The sequence below is a fragment of the Salmo salar genome, chromosome 10 (assembly GCF_965601325.2).
Source record: "Salmo salar chromosome 10, fSalSal1, whole genome shotgun sequence".
Taxonomy (NCBI): domain Eukaryota; kingdom Metazoa; phylum Chordata; class Actinopteri; order Salmoniformes; family Salmonidae; genus Salmo; species Salmo salar.
In genome coordinates, this window is record NC_138300.1 from 31,566,108 (window position 1) to 31,582,634 (window position 16,527).

The window sequence follows — 16,527 nt, forward strand, 5'->3', positions numbered from 1 at the left end:
TCTCCTTCCCTAACCCCCCTCCCCTTGTCTCCTTCCCTAACCCCCCTCCCCTTGTCTCCTTCCCCTAACCCCCCCTCCCCTTGTCTCCTCTCCCCTTCCCTCTTCTCTAACCCCCCTCCCCTTGTCTCCTTCCCTCTTCTCTAACCCCCCTCCCCTTGTCTACCTTCCCTCTTCTCTAACCCCCCTCCCCTTGTCACCTTCCCTCTTCTCTAACCCCCCTCCCCTTGTTACCTTCCCTCTTCTCTAACCCCCCTCCCCTTGTCTCCTTCCCTCTTCTCTAACCCCCCTCCCCTTGTCACCTTCCCTCTTCTCTAACCCCCCTCCCCTTGTTACCTTCCCTCTTCTCTAACCCCCCTCCCCTTGTCTCCTCTCCCCTTCCCTCTTCTCTAACCCCCCTCCCCTTGTCTCCTTCCCTCTTCTCTAACCCCCCTCCCCTTGTCTCCTTCCCTCTTCTCTAACCCCCCTCCCCTTGTCTCCTTTCCATCATCTCCCCTCTCTTCTCCCACTCATTTTTGTCTAATTCAAAAAAGCTTTATTAGGTTAAGGAACTTTCCATGTTGCCAATGCAATATACCGTACCTTACTGCAGCCATGACAAATTACACCTAACAGCCACCTCTCTCCCCCACTCTTTTCCCTCCCTCTCTCCATCCCTCCCTCCCTCTCTCTCTTCCCAGGTGGATGGGGAGTGTAGTGGTTCTAGTGATAGTTTCTCTATGGACCCTCAGTTGGAGCGTCAGGTAGAGACCATACGTAACCTGGTGGACTCCTACATGAACATCGTTTACAAAGCCATCAGAGACCTCATGCCCAAGACTATCATGCACCTCATGATCAATAACGTAAGACTGTCTGTCTGTCTGGGGGCGTTCCAGATCATCTTTATCACATAACACCTGGACAGAACCACATTGTTATCCTAGCAATCTGATCTATAAGACTGGTACACTCTCAGGTTGTACAACATATGACACAACGGTTGTGATACAGATATACACATGTTTAGACAACCATGGCTTTGTATGGTGCCTCCATCCCTCTCTCCTCTTCCCTCTCTCCTTTTCCCTCTCTCCTCCTTTTCCCTCTCTCCTTTTCCCCTCTCTCCTTTTCCCTCTCTCCTCCTTTTCCCTCTCTCCTCCTTTTCCCTCTCCCCTCCCCAGGTGAAGTTGTATATTGGTAGTGATCTCCTGGTGCAGCTCTACTCTCTAGCAGAGAAGTGTGTGTTGATGGATGAGTCTCCAGAACAGGAGCAGAGGAGAGAGGAGGTGCTGAGGACTCACTCTGCCCTGAAGGAGGCGCTGGCCATCATAGGAGACATCTCTACCTCCACCTCCTCTACTCCTCTACCTCCTCCTGTTGACTCCTCCTGGCTGCATGGAGCCCCTGGGACCAGCTGCAGGTACACACACACACACACACACACACACACACACACACACACACACACACCAAAACTCTAACCCCATTCTCCTGCAGGTCTCCCAGTCCTACAGCTATAGCTTCTAAGCGTATAGCCACTGCTCCCAGAGCCTCGCCCTCCACCAGAGGCCCCACCCCCATGGCCCCACCAGTCCCCTCCCGCGCCGCACCCCATGGACCAATCAGCAATCACGCTGATACCACCCAGTCTCCACCCACCGGACTCATCAGACCCCCCCCTAACGTACCCAGGTAACCATGGTGATGTTATTTTATTCATTAGCTATTTGTTGGAATTCTCTGCGTGTGAAGAGCCAAACATTGGCCTGCAGAGAAAGAGGGAGGTTATTTGAACTGGATGGGGGTCAGCTGGAAAATGTGTTTCTCATCTCTTTCCCATCAACCCCAGTATACAGACGTTCTCTCTCAACTTCACTTCGCATGGATTTGTTTTACTGCTTTCCATTTTTCCTCATGCAGTATCCCTCTCCCTTCTCCCTCCACTCATTCCTCCCCGGCTTTAGGCCAGTCTCTTTCTGCCTCATTTCCTCTCCACAGTTCTTTTGGGCCTCACCCATCATCCCTCTCAAGCCCCTCCCTAACTCACTCCATAACTCTCCCTCGCTTTTTCTCTACCTCTATCTCCCAGGAAAATAACAAGTCCTTTTCTCCTATTTCACATCACAGGAACACTCTGCCAGTACACACACACACACACACACACACACACACACACACACACACCAAAAGATTCCTTTGTCTCCACAGGGATCTTTCCTGGTCAGCACCAGCAGGAATGCTCACTGATTTCTCAACAGGACTTTCCTCCTGAGTGCACACTGTTTGCTTTAGGAGATCTATAGTGTTATTTTTTTTAATCATTAAAAAAAACTTTGTATGAATTGTAGAGTACTCTAATACATGTGTATGATGTACTGTCGTGTGTCCTGTAGTAATCTAACGGAGTAGGCGTAGAAATGCCTGACACTAGATCCCCCTACATACGGGTCTTGACGAAAACAAATGAATAAAAAAATGTCGGGAGGTTCTCTTCTGCCCTGTTCAACCAATCCAGTAAATGTGGAGGAGTTGTTAAGATGGAGAGTCGTCACGTTACAGGCTCTTTCCATTTCCCCTGAAAACCGGAACATTCAGATGTTAGAGCACAGGCTAGTCCAGTAGTAATGGTCTCTCTTCTCTGTCCCTTTCCAGGAGGCACCCCCCAGCTGTCCCCACGAAACCATTGCACTGACCCTTCCCCACAACACAACAATGACTCTTATAGGACAACTACATCATACAGTCTGTCAATCAGATGGATCATATTACTATTTTGTAATGCCTTTTTTAACTTCTTTGCCAAATCTCAAATGCAACCCTATCCCACTTCTATCCCCTACCACCCGGACACTTGCAAAGATCTGAAATGATTGGATAGGTGTAATCAATGTGGTGACTATTTCTACTAGTCTATTGGAGGGCAAGTTGAAGCCATTGCCATATTGATAATTTCTACCCATTCTAAACTCATATCAATCTTCCATTTTGCTGGAGACTCTTACCCAGATCTTGTCAATGAGCTGTCTAATCTGTAATACAGTGTGCTTTCTCTCCCTCCCCTCTTTTCGTCCCCTCTTTCCTTCCTTCCTTTCCTCCCTCCCCTCTTTCCTTCCTTCCTTTCCTCCCTCCCCTCTCTTTCCTTCCTTCCCTCCCCTCTCTTTCCTTCCTTCCTTTCCTCCCTCCCCTCTCTTTCCCTCCTTCCTTTCCTCCCTCCCCTCTCTTTCCCTCCTTCCTTTCCTCCCTCCCCTCTCTTTCCCTCCTTCCTTTCCTCCCTCCCTTCCCTCTCCTCCCTTCCTTCCCTCCCTCCCTCCCTCTCCTCCCTCTCCTCCCTTCCCTCTTACTATTTTGTAATGCCTGTAACTTCTTTGCCAAATCTCAAATGCAACCCTATCCCACAACCCTGAGGCACTTCTCTCCTCCGTCTCCTCCCTTCCCACCCTTCCCTCTCTCTCCTCCATTCCCTTCCCTCTGTCTCCCTCCCTCCTTCCTTCCTTCCTTCCCTCCCTCCTTCCTTCCCCTCTGTCTCCTTCCTTCCTTCCTTCCCTCCCTCCTTCCCCTCTGTCTCCTTCCTCCTTCCTTCCCTCCCTCCTTCCCTCCCTCCCTCCTTCCCTCCCTCCCTCCCTCCTTCCCTCTCTCTCCTTCCTTCCCTCTCTCTCCTTCCTTCCCTCTCTCTCTCTCTCCTTCCTTCCTTCCCTCTCTCTCCTTCCTTCCTTCCCTCTCTCCTTCCTTCCTTCCCTCTCTCTCCTTCCTTCCTTCCTTCTCTCTCCTTCCTTCCTTCTCTCTCCTTCCTCCCTCTCTCCTTCCTCCCTCTCTCCTTCCCTCCCTGTCTCCTTCCTTCCCTCCGTCTCCTTCCTTCCTACCCTCCCTCCCTCTCTCCTTCCTACCCTCCCTCCCTCCGTCTCCTTCCCTCCTTCTCCTCTTTCCTTCCTCCCTCCCCTCTTTCCTCTCCTTCCTACCCTCTCCTTCCTTCCCTCTCTCTCCTTCCCTCTCTCCTTCCCTCTCTCTCTCCCCTCTTTCTCCTTCCTTCCTTCCCTCTCTCTCCTTCCTTCCCTCTCTCTCCTTCCTTCCTTCCTTCCTTCCTTCCTTCCTTCCTTCCTTCCTTCCTTCCCTCTCCTTCCTCCCTCTCTCCTTCCTTCCCTCCCTCTCTCCTTCCTTCCCTCTCTCCTGTCCTTCCTTCTCTCTCCTTCCTCCCTCTCTCCTTCCCTCCCTGTCTCCTTCCTTCCCTCCCTGTCTCCTTCCTTCCTACCCTCCCTCCCTCTCTCCTTCCTACCCTCCCTCCCTCCGTCTCCTTCCCTCCTTCTCCTCTTTCCTTCCTCCCTCCCCTCTTTCCTCTCCTTCCTACCCTCTCCTTCCTTCCCTCTCTCTCCTTCCCTCTCTCCTTCCCTCTCTCTCTCCCCTCTTTTCTCCTTCCTTCCTTCCCTCTCTCTCCTTCCTTCCCTCTCTCTCCTTCCTTCCTTCCTTCCTTCCTTCCTTCCTTCCCTCTCCTCCTCCCTCTCTCCTTCCTCCCTCTCTCCTTCCTTCCCTCCCTCTCTCCTTCCTTCCCTCTCTCCTTCCTTCCCTCCCTCTCTCCTTCCTTCCCTCCCTGTCTCCTTCCTTCCTACCCTCTCTCCTTCCTACCCTCCCTCTCTCCTTCCTACCCTCCCTCCCTCCGCTCCTTCCCTCCTCTCTCCTTCCCCTCTTTCCTTCCTCTCTTTCCTCTCTCCTTCCCTCTCCCCTCTTTTCTCCTTCCTTCCTTCCCTCTCTCTCTCTCCCCTCTTTTCTCCTTCCCTTCCCCCCCTCCCTTCCCCCTTTCCTCCCCCCCTCCCTTCCCCCTTTCCTCCCCTCCCCCCTCCCCCCCTCCCTTCTCCCCCCCTCCCTTCTTTCTCTCCCCTCTTTCCTTCCTTCTCTTTCCTTCCTTCTCCCCCCTCCCCTCTTTCCTCCCCCCTTCTCTCCCCTCTTTCCTTCCTTCCCTCCCCTCTTTCCCTCCCCCCTCCCCTCTTCCCTCCCCTCTTTCCCTCCCCCTTTCCCTCCTTCCCTGGGGAATCCTTTGTAGTCACTCCCACAACCTACCATTTTGCTGGAGACTCTTACCCAGATCTTGTCAATGAGCTGTCTAATCTGTAATACAGTGTGCTTTCTCTCCCTCTCCTTCCTTCACTCCCCTCCCCTCTTTCTCCCTCCCCTTTTGTACATATGGTAATGTCTACAAATGTTGGAATGTGTGTGTGTGTTACCATGTGTAAGCTTTGTGTAAATATACAATATTGTGTAAATACACAAAAACAATACACCACTGTTTCTATGGTTTTAAATAAACAGGGTTTTAATTTTCTACAATGTTGTGGACCTTTTACTTTAAGATTTGTATTAGATAGATCCATAAATATGAACAGATTGGACAATAAGATCATTCCAATCAGCGCGTCAAAAGAGGGACAGACTCCTAGCAGGCTTTTATTAGTATAATAAGCCATACAGCAATGATATTTCACCCTTTAATTAGGCAAATAGTGTTTATTACATTGCCTTATGTCTTGGTTGAAGATAATTATTTAATTGTATTAGTATTTTTTTCGACCTGGTGGTTGTTGAATTCGATGTCGTCGGTGCGCGAATGTAGCATCATTAACCTCTATTGTTACGACATTCGTGTGAAAACCAGACAAAACCATTCCGGCCTTTTCTCAGTGGTCTAGTAGCGGAGCGACAAGGGGGTGAGAGCCACTATCCACGGCTTAACTCAGTCGAGGATCAAACAACTCACCATGGAGCCACAGGACCGACCACAGCCAGGGACAATGCCGAGAATCAACCGCGTCAGGCCCGGGAAAGGCGATGTGAAGGTAGGCCTACGGCTGACATCAAGTGGATTTAGTACGGTACTCCATACACGTAGTTTAGTGTACTCGACTAATACACTAACAGTACATATTTTTGGTTGTGGCACCAGACAAGCACACCTGATTCTACTTGTCAACTAATCATCAAGCCATTGACTAGTTGAATCAGGTGTTTTTGTACAGGGCTACAACAAATGTGCTGTTGGGGGTTTAAGGACCGGAGTTGGGAAACTGCTCTAGTCTACAGGCAAACGGTATCAGGTCTCCTTTCCAATCTAGTCTAACCACAGTCAACAGTAACACTATCCACTGAATAAATTCATCACACATACTCACGTTTCTGAGTTCATGAAAGTTTGTCCCATTCTGAAGAATAATTGTCACTAATCTATATGATGTATAATAAAAACAACTTATTATAGCAAAGCTGCATTTAAAAAAACCTGACAGTACTACAAAATGTTTTAATCATTACAGGTTGAATATTTCCTACTTAATTCAACATGTTTGCAATCTATCATGCTTCAGAGCCCTTGGTTACTAGACACACGTTTCGACAATTTATTAATTGTACAGAAATTTTAAAAAAATAACAGAATGTCCTTTCCTAGTGCTGGAATCTGAGCAAAGAGCATTTAGTTCTAGATGAGAAACCCTCCTTGTTCTGCTAAAATAGGAGCAACATATTTCTCTGAAGTGTTTTCAGGATGCCAATAATTCTACCAATCTGGTATTTGAGGAAGACGACATTGGCTAACCCTCCTCAGTGGATTAGGGTGTGTGTGTGGCTTGCCCCACCAGTCCTCTCCCCCTGGTCTTGCCCCACCAGTCCTCTCCCCCTGGTCTTTCCCCATCAGTGTAGAAAGTGTGTCAGGTCCTCTCCTATCTCGGCCTCATCCCAGGTTTCCTGTATGTTATCCTTGTCACTCTGCAGTTTGATCAACTGGGCCCAGCAGAGCATTCTCAAGGTATGGAGGGAGGAGTCCAGACTGAGGCAAACAGGGCAGCATTGAGAGAGGCTTCCAGGGGGAATGGGCTGGGTGTGGGGGAAGGCCACCATGGAGTAACCGTGTCTGTATTGACAGACTCTTAACGTCCTGAGGACAGGAGAGAACCCAAAGGTGAAGATGGAGGCACTCTTCAGGTCAGACCAACGTGTACACTGGTGGCTGTCTGAATTGTCCCGTGGAGCCAGCGCATGGTAGAGTCTGTAGCCAAGCAGGGCACAGAGCAAAAAGATAGGGTTTAGACTTGAGACATGTCCTAATGTGGTAGAGGAGTCTAAAACTGAATCACAACCGATTCCCTATTCTAGTGCACAACGTTTGACTACAACCCTAGCTATGTGACTTACACTATATTGTTCTGGTCACATTAGTGCACTATGTGGAGAATAGGTTGTCATTAGAGCTTCACTGTAAGGTGTGTACAGTACCTGCTCCATGTACAACCAGCAAATGAGGAACAGAGCCACACAGGAGATGTTGTGCCACCAGTCCTGCCTCCCGCACCACAACGATATAGGCGGAGACCCTGGTTCCTCCTGAGCTCCTCCATGAAGCGGTGGTCCACGTAGTTATCAGGGAAAGACTGGCGATCCCATAACACCTTCCTCCAGGACACTGCCTGGGCCCGCCCCCGACCCACTGTCTGCCCCATCAACTGGACAAACACATAACCATTAAGTAGCCTAGTGGTTAGAGCGTTGGACTAATAACTGGAAGGTTGCAAGATCGAATCCCTGAGCTGACAAGGTAAAAATCTGTTGTTCTGCCCCTGAACAAGTAACCCACTGTTCCTAGGCCGTCATTGAAAATAAGAATTTGTTCTTAACTGACTTGCCTAGTTAAATAAAGGTAAAATAAAAGTAATAATAAATATATATAACAGGCAAAAGATTAATCCTATCGATCACAACTAGTATATTCCCTATACTGCCCCACCCAGCACCACATCCTTCTCGCACACGTCATACCAGAAACGATTGTTTCTGCTGATGAAACTACAGAGACATGGCTAGTCAAATTGTTACTATAGTTTCAGAGCACAACATTATTGCATAAAAATGTAAGACGAGCACAGCCAGGTTTGTCTTGAAAGCTGATTATGGTTGTTAGCTGTAGTATTCCTAAGTAATCATTCAACAACAGAACCATCCTGAAAAGATCCCACAGACCCTGTTACATTTCTGTCTACACTACACACTCGGTGGCAGGAGGGCAGGACTGAGTTTGGGAAACCCTGGTCTACAGCTTTCTGACCTGAAGATCACTGACCCCCCCCTCCCTCCCAGAGTTCCCAGTTGTCTTGAAAGCACATACCAAAGACAGTACAGTATGAAGATAAGCAGAAACTTCTCCAGTAGAAATCCAGTAAATCCACACCCTTTTGTGGCTTGTTTAATGTCTTACCTCGGTGTCTGTTTCAAGCTGGGCTCCTTTTGAACCTTTTTTCAGCCATCATTTTATTTACATACTGTACGGTCTTTGACCATGAGTTGTTATAGCTCAACGAGTGACACTCCAAGAACGGTGTCGCTCCTAAAATCTCATCATTTCACTACCCGGAAGTGAGGTCCTAAAAATGTTAAATATTAAACAAGCTTGAAGGGGTTTCATATTTTGTAGATTCAGTCCAGCAACAAGAGACAAATAAAACAAACGTTAAAACTCCCTAAAAATCATTAACTGGTTTCATAACAATTGATGTCTGTGTACAGGTGTCTGTGGTGAACATGTGTGGTCCCTCCTCCTCCACCATCCTGAGGAAGATCTACCAACAGACTGCCCTGTCTATCAACAGGTAATAACACACAATACGCCCCCCCCCCCACACACACACACACACACACACACACACGTCTTAGAGACAGACGCCTGTATCTGTTCTTAGTCAATACCCAGTCCAGAGGAGTAAACCCTGGTCCTATGCTCCCCACCTGATGGGCCTGGCTCCTGTACCAGTAACACCCAGACCTCTCCTCTGCAGCACCCGGACAAGCAGAGGGACAGAACCAACCACACCCACCACGGTAAGCATAGGGTGAGGGGATTAGGGCTACAGTTAAACTAATTGTTTGGATTACAGAGTTAGGGACTGCAGACAGGCTTTAGTGCAGCAGTGTAGCCTAGTGGTTAGAGCGTTGGACTAGTAACCGAAAGGTTGCAAGATCGAATCCCCGAGCTGACAAGGTACAAATCTGTCGTTCTGCCCCTGAACAAGGCAGTTAACCTAACCCACTGTTCTTAACTGACTTGCCTAGATAAATAAAGGTAAAATAAAAAGTGTTAAGTCCTAAGAGCAGGGGTTAAATTAGGAATTGGAGAGCATTTTGGCGGGGGTTTACAGTTGAGGTTATCCTAAAACTAGCTTCATGTACACATTCCAGTTCAACCCAAACCCTAAATACATCTCCTAGCCTCATGTTCAACCCAAAATACATCTCTAATCCTAGCTTTATGTTCAACCCAAACCCTAAATACATCTCTAATCCTAGCCTCATGTTCCCCTAACCCTAAATACATCTCTAACCCTAGCCTCATGTTCAACCCAAACCCCAAATACATCTCTAACCCTAGCCTCATGTTCAACCCAAACCCCAAATACATCTAATCCTAGCCTCATGTTCAACCCAAACCCCAAATACATCTAATCCTAGCCTCATGTTCAACCCAAACCCCAAATACATCTAATCCTAGCCTCATGTTCAACCCAAACCCCAAATACATCTAATCCTAGCCTCATGTTCAACCCAAACCCCAAATACATCTAATCCTAGTCCTATGTTCAACCCAAACCCTAAATACATCTAATCCTAGTCCTATGTTCAACCCAAACCCTAAATACATCTCTAATCCTAGCCTCATGTTCAACCCAAACACTAAATACATCTCTAATCCTAGCCTCATGTTCAACCCAAACCCTAAATACATCTAATCCTAGCCTCATGTTCAACCCAAACACATCTAATCCTAGTCCTATGTTCAACCCAAACACTAAATACATCTCTAATCCTAGCCTCATGTTCAACCCAAACCCTAAATACATCTAATCCTAGTCCTATGTTCAACCCAAACCCCAAATACATCTAATCCTAGCCTCATGTTCAACCCAAACCCTAAATACATCTAATCCTAGTCCTATGTTCAACCCAAACACTAAATACATCTCTAATCCTAGCCTCATGTTCAACCCAAACCCTAAATGCATCTAATCCTAGTCCTATGTTCAACCCAAACACTAAATACATCTCTAATCCTAGCCTCATGTTCAACCCAAACCCTAAATACATCTAATCCTAGTCCTATGTTCAACCCAAACACTAAATACATCTCTAATCCTAGCCTCATGTTCAATCCAAACCCTAAATACATCTAGTCCTATGTTCAACCCAAACCCTAAATACATCTAATCCTAGCCTCATGTTCAATCCAAACCCCAAATACATCTAATCCTAGCCTCATGTTCAACCCAAACCCTAAATACATCTAATCCTAGTCCTATGTTCAACCCAAACACTAAATACATCTCTAATCCTAGCCTCATGTTCAACCCAAACCCTAAATACATCTAATCCTAGTCCTATGTTCAACCCAAACACTAAATACATCTCTAATCCTAGCCTCATGTTCAACCCAAACCCTAAATACATCTAATCCTAGTCCTATGTTCAACCCAAACACTAAATACATCTAATCCTAGTCCTATGTTCAACCCAAACACTAAATACATCTCTAATCCTAGCCTCATGTTCAATCCAAACCCTAACCTTGATTTGTCATACTTTTCTCTTTGGACCCATAAACTGCAGGAGCTTGGCCCCGGCTCAATGTAACTACATTTTATGAGTGACAATGTGTGTTGACTATCTCTGACCCTAGCTGCAGGCAGGGACCCCTCATAGCTCAGACAGAGAGAGGCAGGACCGGAGCAGGGTGTGGCCGTGTAGACAGAGACAGAGGGAGCGGTAGGGACACACACTATACTGACACACGGAGTTAAGATGCGGTTTTAGCATGTCTTTTCCCTACTCTCCCCCTCTTGCACTCTGTTCACATCCACAATCTCAGGTTGCGTCCTCTGTGTATAGCGGAGGTCTCCAGTCCGACGGTGGAACAGCGTCGAGGAATACAACCGCTCTGTCAGCCCCTCAGAACAACAAAAAATACACCAGTCAGCTTATGAAGGTTAGTATTGGCCCAAAACCAAAGAACACCAGGGTCCGAAAAGTAGGATTGTTTCATTTATATACCTAAAAGCAGGAGTTGGTTCAAATCTGAACAGGTCATGTGTTGTTTTGCAGTGTGTGCTGTTCACTGTTCTACCATAAGATGGTGATGGGGAACTTCTCAACACTGCAGGAATCTGTAGAGAATAAATGAACCTCCACTGATCCTAGATCTGTGCAACCTTTACCTGGAGCAACGTCACGAACGAATACAGACTCCAAACCAGTCGATTGAAAGACAAAATGTTTTATTTAGAAATTCACAGTTTCTAATGGCACTACATCTCTGTAGTTACTCTCGCTCCTTTCCCAGAATACTCAGAGAAAGAGAGAAGCGTGGAAACAAAGCAGTTGACAGACAGCGTTTAGTGTAGAAAAACAAAAGGCATGAAGGTAGTAATAATAACAAAGTGCACACTGAGACCTGGGGGTCACCGAGGACCAATCTCTAGTCAGTGTGTTAAATTAGGGCTTCGCTGAGTCTCTCACAAACACACATCAAGAGAACAAAGAAACACTCTTGCATGCATACACACTTACACATAATATCATACACATTCAAAAAGGGTAGAAAATAAAGTGGGTCATGATTCACTGGGTGTGGAACACTTGTAATCAGATAAAACAGTGCGTTCCAAACCCTTTCCCAACATTCCCTTTATTAAATTCACAAGTTCCTTCGACTCCTCTGAAAACCACTACCTTATTCGAGGTGGGGTGAATGCACAGTAATAAACACATGAATGAATGACAAGCTAGTAAGGATAGCAGAGGTGGCCAGTTAAAGGTGCTGTTCTTGGTAATGGGAACAGAAGTGGTTCAATTAAAAGAGAGCTCTTCACACACCCTGAACTGTGTAGGGGTCAGAGGTCAGTGTGTGGAGTAGGGGACCTGGGTGGCTGGTCTGTAGAGGTAATGGAGGGATACTGTAGAGGGAGTGTGGTGTGTGGAATACAGTGGGCCCAGTCTCTCTTTCTCAGTCAACAACCAACCCAACATGGCTCAGAGGCCACAACAACCAACCCAACATGGCTCAGAGGCCACAACAACCAACCCAACATGGCTCAGAGGCCACAACAACCAACCCAACATGGCTCAGAGGCCACAACAACCAACCCAACATGGCTCAGAGGCCACAACAACCAACCCAACATGGCTCAGAGGCCACAACAACCAACCCAACATGGCTCAGAGGCCACAACAACCAACCCAACATGGCTCAGAGGCCATCTGACCACTGGCACAGATGTATAGTACACTGAGGTGATTTTTCACATCCGCAACTTATTCAAATTGACTTTTGCCCTAAGCTGTCCCAATCACATCCTTGCACAGACATCTAGAGACAAACAAATTGACTTCATCTTCCCATAACACTAACTCGTGAGGTGAAGCTGGTTCATATACGACCCCAGCAGTTATTGGGACTGTTACAGCCCTCGTTGAGTTCTAATTAACACGATGGTGTGTGTGTGCAGGTGTGACAGTGGAGGCAACTCTGCAAACACCAGATGATTCAGCCACCTCTAAATATGACAGACAAAAGGTGGATGATACCTTGTTGTCTGTATAGCTTTGAAAACACAAAACAAATATTGGTCAGGAGGTGAACTGGTGTCGGGCAGCCAGCGACAATCATACAGTATGCGACAGTAAAATGCTGTGTACAATACACCTACCTCTGTTTTAATTGCAATCATTATTATTCTGTAACACGTACCATGTGTTTCCCCTGGGCTACAGTATGATAGGGTGGTTGAGGCCAGAACATAAATAACTAGCCTCACAGCATCCCCTACAGGACCTCAGGGGATCTGCCCTCCAGACTGACATTACCCCGTGTCACTGACCGAAAGGTCACTGTTGCATTGCACTGCTGATATGAATGGTTATCATTGGGGGAGGGAAAGCAGATCCTAGAGGCAACTTCTACCAACAGCGGGTGTGTGATCTTCAGACACAACATTCAGCTCTCAGCATGGCTCATGTACAGCTCAATATAAAACAACCCAACTCTGACTGGGTTCTGACCTGTCACAATGTGCAGAAATAACCAGCCTATACAGCACAACATCCCTGTCCTCTTGGCTGGCTCTCTGTGTGCGCACGCACGCACGCACGCACGCGCACACACACACACACACACACACTGGAGGTCTGACTGGAGAATAGCTAGGTTAACTAGTTCAAGAGGTATGGAGCCTGTTCCTTTGTATCAGAGCTGGATAAACATGGGCTAGAGACAGGAACACTTGCATGCCACACACACACACCAACGCACACATTGGGTATGTGTCTTCATTGAGCTCTGCTGGTTGCGTGGTGTTAGGTTAGACTGCCTGAGAAAGGGAGACAGAGGGCCTGTTGTGTGTGAAGGGTTAACACCCTGGTCCCATACGAACAACTGCAGTAGTGTTAGCTAGCGCTGAACAATGCACAGAGAATGAACAGAATGTGGAAATGGAGGACAGGAGGAAAGAGGGAGAGCTTAAAGAAGAAGCCAATCCTGCTGCACAGTTCTCTCACTGCGACACACTTCATACTGTACTTTCACAGGCTTCAGGTAAGAGCTCTACTCAGCCCCTCTACTCTGGGCACAAGCCCCTGACGCCCAGGTCTGATGTGCTTGTCCAGTAGAAACAGCTGAATGAATGTCTGTTTTCTAGTAACACTCCTCACCATTAGTCTCGCTCTGAAAAGAAAAAGAACAACCCTTTGAGTGTTTTTATCAGTGAAAGCTTTAGAGTGGACAGAAAGGCACATGACCGTGGAGAGGTCTCTGAATGGCTGTTGCTGGGTGACTAATATCATGGTGTCCGAGTTCCACTGTGGGGGGCCGGGTGCTCATGGGAGATGTGGTTCAGAGATGTGGCCATTTTGTGGCAAGACCACACCCTTTCACACATCCCTAACCAAGTCTGCTACCAGGGTGTGTGTATATGAGTCAGTCTGAAGTGTGTGTGTGTGTGTGTGAGATCAGACGTGTCCTGTGACTGCCGTGGCTCTTATGGTCCCCACACTGATCTCCTTGTTTCCCTTGATCAGCTGCTGCAGGCTGTGCAGAGAGTTCACAGCAGCGCCTCCTGTCTGTCTGGAGGAGAACTGCAGATCTGCCTGACGAGACCGCCGATGCTTCACTGACCTCTTAGAGGGAGGGAGGGAGGGAAGGTAGGGCGGGAGGGGCAGGGCAGCGTGGCCATTACACAGGCCTGGGGGGGAGGAGAGGGGGTGGCCTCGGCTGATGTAGGACTCTTCAGAGTGGCTGGAGGAGCTACAGCTGCTACTCTCTGATGGGAAGGGGAGCTCCTTACAGGACATGTCTTCTAGAGGGGGAGGGGGATTCAGGGAGTGGGGGAGACCATAGCATTTGAGTCCCCCGTTAGCCATCGGCGAAGAGGGGGCTGATAATGCTGCCTTCAGTTTACATCGTTTCTTCTGGAGAGAGAGAGAAAGAAGGATGGAGAGATCGATAGATAGCCCTGTACTTTAACTTTACAGATGTATAAATATGTTAAGTCATGTTAACCACATCGATACCAGACACACTGCACGGTTACAACCAAACTGGACAGATACCAAGCTCTCAAAGATAGAGAACAGGAGACATTTTGATTCAGTATGAGGTTACAGACAGGACTGGGAAGGGCAGGGACGGTGGGTAGAATGGCATTATAATGTTTTGTCGTCACACACACTGGATAGGTCCAGTGAAATGTGTTGTTTTACAGGGTCAGCCATAATAGTATGGCGTGCCTGAAGAAAATTAGGGTTAAGTGCCAAACCTTAGCATCTCTACATGAGTGGCGCAAAGCAATGTTATGGGTCGCAGCTTATTGCCATCTATTGGTGGGTTACAACTTCCAAACCACTGCCCAAGCCTGCCCTGTGCCTGCTCATGCATCGTCCCCCTAAACAGTGGGCTTCTAGCCTGTGTCAGAGAAATGGTTAACCTAGCGAGTTGGTAAATCGCCCATAACCAGAGATCTAGGAGCAGCTTAACTCTCCCCAGACCCTACACTATTCTTAACCATTAGGATGGGAGAATGCTAAACTGACCTTAGATCAGAGTCTGGGGGCAAGTTCACTCCACTGAAACCATAAGCAAACAGAGATGGCTGTTGGGGCCACCATACAACAGCAGTAGCAGGCGGAGACACTGTACCTTTTTCTCTGGTGAGAACCTTAAAGGTTCAACAATGTAAAGGTCGTCAGGGCCTACTGAACAGGGAGAGAACAGGGCCATGTTAATGATGAGATGCCAGGCACACAGGAACACACATGTATGTTACAAGCATGACACCACCTTGCAAGTAGTACTACTGATTTACTATGAAAGTAGCATTACACACCCTGACATACTATAGCCCAGAATAAAGGTTATAGCTCCACTGAAGAGGTTATAGCTAGCAGGTACACTGGGTGACATAGGGTTCTCTAGTTGGTGTTACTACTTGCAGTGGTGTAACAGGAGCCAGCCAAAAGCATTGTTTCTATTTATATTCTCCTTCAGTTCAGCCTCTATATGGACACGCACTCTGGCCCAAGGACACGCACTCTGGCCCAAGGACACGCACTCTGGCCCAAGGACACGCGATAAATAGAGTGGGAAAGAGAGGAAAGAGGAGAATGATGTTACATGGCTGTCTGAATGAAGGTCTTTATTCCTTCATGGCGGGGTGTGCCCAGGCAGTCCCACTGGGGTGTCTGACTCCAGTACCCTTACAGCAGACATACTGTTCAGCAGCCAGCAGCATGGACACAGCCAGCAGCATGGACACAGATGGGAGAGCATCTAGTCATGCGGTCTATAATGAAGCTGGCCTCTATACAGGGAGGACATGTCAGGCTTTCTGAGTCTTTTAGTCCTGCTTCAGCTCCTATGGGTGTGATAGGGCAGCAACAGGATGGACAGAACAGCAATGTAGAAGATAGGAAGGGTAGTGGAAAAGGGGAGGGTGTGTTTAAGAGAGGCCACGTGAGCAGGCCTCTTGTCCTTGTTAGAAAGCTGTAGAGTGACTTAGCGTGTGTACACACTCACCTTCTGAAGTAGGAAAGGTGAAGGACTTGGAGCGTAGGAGAGGACACGATACCCTCCGCTTCAGACTCAAATCATCATAGGAGGAGAAACACCTGACGTACAGTAATGTTAGTAAGGGTCACACTAAACAACGCCTGTATGGAAGAGATCCAATGTTCCCTATGAAACATTAACTGGACTGAGAGGAACATTATATCAGACCTACAAAAGCAACAACAATACTCTTATAAATAATGTGGGGAGATTAGACAAAGGTGTGTGTGTTTACCTCTTGGGGCTGGGGTAGTGGTTGACTGCGGTGTGTGTGACGGTGTGTGTGTGTTACTGTGTTTACCTCTTGGGGCTGGGGTAGTGGTTGACTGCAGTGTGTGTGACGGTGTGTGTGTGTTACTGTGTTTACCTCTTGGGGCTGGGGTAGTGGTTGACTGCAGTGTGTGTGTTGCTGTGTTTACCTCTTGGGGCTG

The 16,527-nt window shown here is 47.8% G+C and overlaps 3 protein-coding genes across 12 annotated transcripts in view; 2 read left to right on the forward strand and 1 right to left on the reverse strand.

Moving 5' to 3' along the window:
- The window catches only part of LOC106613976 (dynamin-2), a 33,200-nt gene extending 28,489 nt beyond the window's left edge, over window positions 1-4,711 (forward strand). For 2 of the 3 annotated variants that reach the window (XM_014216868.3, XM_014216866.3), the window contains 4 exons: window positions 678-842; window positions 1,161-1,399; window positions 1,477-1,671; window positions 2,632-4,711. In XM_014216868.3, coding sequence (XP_014072343.3) covers window positions 678-842; window positions 1,161-1,399; window positions 1,477-1,671; window positions 2,632-2,671 — 639 coding nt within the window. In that variant the 3' untranslated portion in view covers window positions 2,672-4,711. The remainder of the gene's footprint in view (window positions 1-677; window positions 843-1,160; window positions 1,400-1,476; window positions 1,672-2,631) is intronic. The other variant, XM_014216867.3, reaches the window with a different exon arrangement.
- A 132-nt stretch (window positions 4,712-4,843) lies between these two features.
- LOC106613978 (uncharacterized) lies at window positions 4,844-11,026 on the forward strand. 2 transcript variants are annotated; one of them, XM_082956903.1, is made up of 4 exons: window positions 4,844-5,801; window positions 8,518-8,600; window positions 8,691-8,829; window positions 10,679-11,026. In XM_082956903.1, the coding sequence occupies exons 1-4, from the start codon at window positions 5,724-5,726 to the stop codon at window positions 10,766-10,768; spliced, it is 390 nt and encodes a 129-aa protein (XP_082813029.1). In that variant the 5' UTR covers window positions 4,844-5,723; the 3' UTR covers window positions 10,769-11,026. The 2 variants fall into 2 exon arrangements, with proteins under 2 accessions (XP_082813029.1, XP_082813030.1); XM_082956904.1 differs by having other exon boundaries at window positions 8,787-8,829; window positions 10,679-11,024.
- A 230-nt stretch (window positions 11,027-11,256) lies between these two features.
- Window positions 11,257-16,527, reverse strand: part of suco (SUN domain containing ossification factor) — a 96,481-nt gene continuing 91,210 nt past the window's right edge. For 3 of the 7 annotated variants that reach the window (XM_014216861.3, XM_014216857.3, XM_082956902.1), the window contains 3 exons: window positions 16,064-16,155; window positions 15,188-15,243; window positions 11,257-14,460 (listed from right to left, as the gene is read on the reverse strand). In XM_014216861.3, coding sequence (XP_014072336.3) covers window positions 14,002-14,460; window positions 15,188-15,243; window positions 16,064-16,155 — 607 coding nt within the window. In that variant the 3' untranslated portion in view covers window positions 11,257-14,001. The remainder of the gene's footprint in view (window positions 14,461-15,187; window positions 15,244-16,063; window positions 16,156-16,527) is intronic. The other 4 variants (XM_014216860.3, XM_014216858.3, XM_014216859.3 and 1 more) reach the window with 4 other exon arrangements.